The 4182-nt window shown below is 60.0% G+C and overlaps 1 protein-coding gene across 1 annotated transcript; it reads right to left on the bottom strand.

Annotated features, from left to right (window-relative positions):
• Positions 1-543: 543 nt before the first annotated feature.
• Positions 544-2475, bottom strand: POU4F2 (POU class 4 homeobox 2). The gene is made up of 2 exons (XM_080373738.1): positions 2042-2475; positions 544-1613 (listed from the first exon to the last, which is right to left on the bottom strand). Exons 1-2 carry the CDS (start codon positions 2345-2347, stop codon positions 672-674), a joined length of 1248 nt encoding a protein of 415 aa, XP_080229864.1. The 5' UTR covers positions 2348-2475; the 3' UTR covers positions 544-671.
• Positions 2476-4182: the final 1707 nt, after the last annotated feature.

Genomic DNA, 4182 nt, shown 5'->3' with positions numbered 1-4182 from the left:
CTTAAGGAGGTGTAATTAATTAGAATGAGCACAAAATGAAGTTGCTAGAGAGAGAAATTAATAATTTACAAGGGGTTGTTTGGCAGTAATCTAATAATAGCTTTTGAAGACCAGTGAACACAGCAGGATCAGCTCTTTCCCTAAGCGTTATAACTTCAGAGAAGGAAAAGGATAATAACAACAGTAAAAATATATATATATTTATATATTTATAATACGCAGTGTAAATGCAGAAAAACCTGCCATCTGTTTTTTTAAATCATTATTATTATTATTATTATTATTATTTAAATCAAAATACTTTTGAGACGTGTCTCGCGGCGCAAGCCTCAACTCTAAGATTCAAGTTTGGGTCCCGAGAAAGCCGTGCCACCGCGGGCGCGCTGCGACCCGCACCTGTCACTGCGACCCGCACCTTCGCGCCGCACCCAGGCGACGTCTGTTAAGAATAAAAACCAGCGGTACTTGCCGGGGCGGCTCCGGGCGGCGGCTCCGCGGGGAGGTCCCCTCCGAAAGTTGGGCGCAGGGCGGGCGGTGGGGTGGGCTGGGGGCAGTGGGGTGGGGTGGTGGTTTGTTTTTTTTTTTTTCCCTCCTTTCCTTTTTGTTGTTGGAGGGGGGGGTTGTTGTGTTGTGTTTTTTGATGGGGATGGGGATGCTCCTGCGCGGCCGGCTCAGATGCCAGCCGAGTACTTCATGCGCTTCTGCTTCTGGCGCTGGTTGCAGAACCAGACGCGGACCACGTTCTTCTTGAGGTCCAGCTTCTCGGCGATGGCGGCGATCTTCTCGGAGGAGGGCCGGGGCTGGAGGGCGAAGTAGGCTTCCAGCGAGCGCTTCTCGGGGGCGGCGATGGAGGTCCGCTTGCGCTTCTTCTCCGCGCCGCTGAAGAGCTCGGGCTTGGCCAGCTTCTCGCGGTGGGACTTCTCCGCCTCCTCCAGCCAGGCCTGCAGGATGGGTTTGAGGGCGATCATGTTGTTGTGGGAGAGGGTGAGGGACTCGAAGCGGCAGATGGTGCTCTGGCTGAGGGAGCCCACCCCCGGGATCTTCAGGTTGGCCAGCGCCGAGCCCACGTCTGCCTGGGTGACCCCCAGCTTGATGCGGCGCTGCTTGAAGCGCTCGGCGAAGGCCTCCAGGTCGCGGGGGTCGGCGTCCACGTCGCTCATGCAGCCCATGTGGGCCGGCAGCCCGTGGGCGTGGGCCATGCCCAGCGCCGCCGGGTGCATGGGGTTCATGCCGGCCATGTGGGGAGCGTGGCCCGGCGTGGAAACGACGGCGCCGTCGGGGGCAGCCATGGCCCCCAGCGCCAGCCCCGGCGTCAGGTGCTCCAAGAGTTCCCCCTCCAGCGCCTGATGGGGCTGGTGGTGGTGGTGGTGGTGGTGGTGATGGTGGTGGTGGGTGCCCGACAGGGCGGACGGGTGGGAGATGGGCACCGAGGAGGAGGAGGCGGCCGAGGTGCAGGGGATGGTGTTCATGGTGTGGTAGGTGGCGTCCGGCTTGAAGGGGCTGTGGTGCGGCGGGTGGTGGTGGTGGCTCTTGCTCGGGGAGACGATGTCCACCGCTGCCAGGGCTTCGGCGCGGGCCAGCAGGCTCTCGTCCAGACCGCCGAATATATTGCTCTGCAATTGCAAATAGAAGGCACACATAACGCTCAGCAGGGAATTCGCCTCCCCGCGCACTCCGCCGTGCCACTAAAACCTTCCCAGCATGTTAAAAGAGAAATCCTGGAGAAGGGCGGGGGGGGGGGGAGGGGGGGAAGAGGAGAAGAGGGAGCGAGCGGGGCGAGGGAGCGGGCGCGGCGCGCAGCCGCTGGCGCGGAGGCAGCAGCCGGCGGCGGGCGGGCGGGCGGACACACGCACCAGCCGCACGCAGCATCCCAGGTCATAAAAATTAATACGGGCGGCAGGAGCCGCCGCATGCATAAGTTGGGCGAGCGCCCGGTGGCGCCGGGTGATTTGCTGCGCGGCCATGAAAAAATCATCAGGCGGATCCGAGGGGCCGCCGAGGGGCTCCCCTTAAAGCGGGGCGGCGGGCGGCGGGCACCTACCGGAGGGGCGGGCAGGCAGGCCCGCCGCATCGCCTCCGCGCCGCCGCCGCCGGGGCCGGAGCCCGAGCCGGAGCCGGAGCCGCCGCTGCCGGGGCCGGAGCCGGAGCCGGAGCCGGAGCCGCGTCCGGCGGAGCCGCCGGTGCCGGTGCTGCTGGGGGAGCTGGCGGCGGGGGCGGCGGCGCCGGCGGAGGGGCAGGGCGAGGCGGTGTGCAGGGCCGAGTACTTGGTTTCGTGGAGGCCGCCGCCACCGCCGCCGCCGCCGTGGGGGAGGCCGAAAGGCTGCTTGCTGCTCAGGGACATCATCATGGTGCTCGCCGCCGCCGCGGCCCGGCCCGCCGGCAGGCGACCGCCGGAGGAGGGCAGGGGCGCGGGGCCGGGGGCCCGGACCCCCCGGAAAAGCCACAGGAGCCCCGGACACCCCCCCGAGCCCCGCCCCCCCCCCGCAAAAAAAAAAAAAAAAAAAAAAATCCCACTCGCCCCCCAGCCGGGTGCCCGAGCCCCGCCGGGGAGGACGCGGCCGGGAGAGGCGGCTCCGGCGAGCCGGGGATGCGCGGGGGATGCGCGGGGAATGCGCGAGGGATGCGCGGGCTGCCTCCCGCCCGCCCGCCCTCCTCCCGGCTCTCGCTGCCGTCCGCCGCCTCCGCTCCGGCGCCGGCCCTCGCCTCTCGCGAAGTGCTCTCCCCGCCGCCGCGCCGGTGGGTTTTACTCTCTCCCCTCCCTCCCCTCCCCTCTCGCCTGTCACTACAGCCCAACTCCTCGGGAAGAGCCCTCCGCGCCTGCCTCCTCGGCCCCGGCCCCCTCCTCCGCCGCTCCCTGCCCGCCCCCTGCCGCCCCCGCGCCCACGCCCACGCGTGCTCCCGCACTCACCGCCGCGCCGCGCCCCACCGCCTCCCGGAAAGGGGAGGGAAAAAGCCAAAAAAAAAAAAAAAAAAAAAAAAAAGGAGGGGGGTATTCGACACTTCCCCCGGCCCCTAATCCACCCTCCATTAAAAAAAAAAAAAAAAAAAAAAAGGAAAAAAAAAGGAAAAAAAAAGAAAAAAAAAAAAAAGACGAACGGGAAAAGTCCCGTCCGGACTGACCGGGAGCCCAGCGCCACCCGGTGTCCCGGGCTCTGCCCCGGCGCGGCTCGTCGCTCCGGCGGAGCCCCGGGGGCGGTGGGGGCGGGGGGCGCCGGGCGCTGCGCGGGGGGCGCGGAGGGAAAGGCGGGGAGCGGGGCCGGGGTCTGTGTGTGTCTGTGTGTATGTCTGTGTGTGTGTCTGTGTGTGTCCCGGCGTCCCCCACCGGCGGGGAGCCGCGGCGATCCTCCCGCAAAAGCGCACCGCTGTCCCGCTAACTTCCCCCTGCCTTTCCCTTCGAAAAAGAGGGAAAGGAAAAAAAAAAAAGAGAGAGAAAATAAATCAGGGAAAGTCAGCTTTACTGAAGGTGGCCGGGTTTATTTCCATGAATTTCACTTTGCAGCAGGAAGGTTAAAATAAGTGCTTAGGTGTTTAATTTCTCACCTAAACAGCAGACTTGGTAATTTTAAAGGAAATAAAAAAAATTACATTGTATCAGCTCTCACTGTCGCCAGCTCGGAGAAATGAAATAAATCAAAGTTAAAAGCTTGAGTATCATTTAATTATGGTGCGAATAGCGCTTGGAAAGAAGTAGAACAACATCTCTAAACAAATTATGGCCGGGCCAGGAAGGAATTATTAGATTGAAATTTCATTTAGGCTCGGGAGACACAGCGCTTCAATATGTAATCTGTTATGCCTCATCTGATTTGTATGCTTAATTCAGCTTGACGAATTTATTAGTTTTCATAATAGTAAAAAAATTGAGCAGCACTATGGGCTAATGCATTGTGTGTACTATAAATTGTATGTCACCGTTGAAAGGCTGAAGTCTATAGAAATCTTTTATTAATGACAACATAGGAAAGAGGATTTTCTTGCAAGCCTTTAAGGAGTTCATGCCAAACCTCCGCGCTTCGTGTCTCGGTAGGCTATTAACATATCGTCATACTAATTAGGCTACTTCATGAGTGATATAATTTCAAACTTTAAATTATGTTCTAATTAACAAGGGTTGTCCAATTTGCTTAATCTTCAAAAGGCTTTTGGCTTGTCTAATTAGTCTAAAGCATCGAGCATCTCCAA

The sequence above is a fragment of the Falco punctatus genome (assembly GCF_963210335.1).
Source record: "Falco punctatus genome assembly, chromosome: 1".
Taxonomy (NCBI): Eukaryota; Metazoa; Chordata; class Aves; order Falconiformes; family Falconidae; genus Falco; species Falco punctatus.
This window is presented reverse-complemented; position numbering and strand designations above follow the sequence as displayed.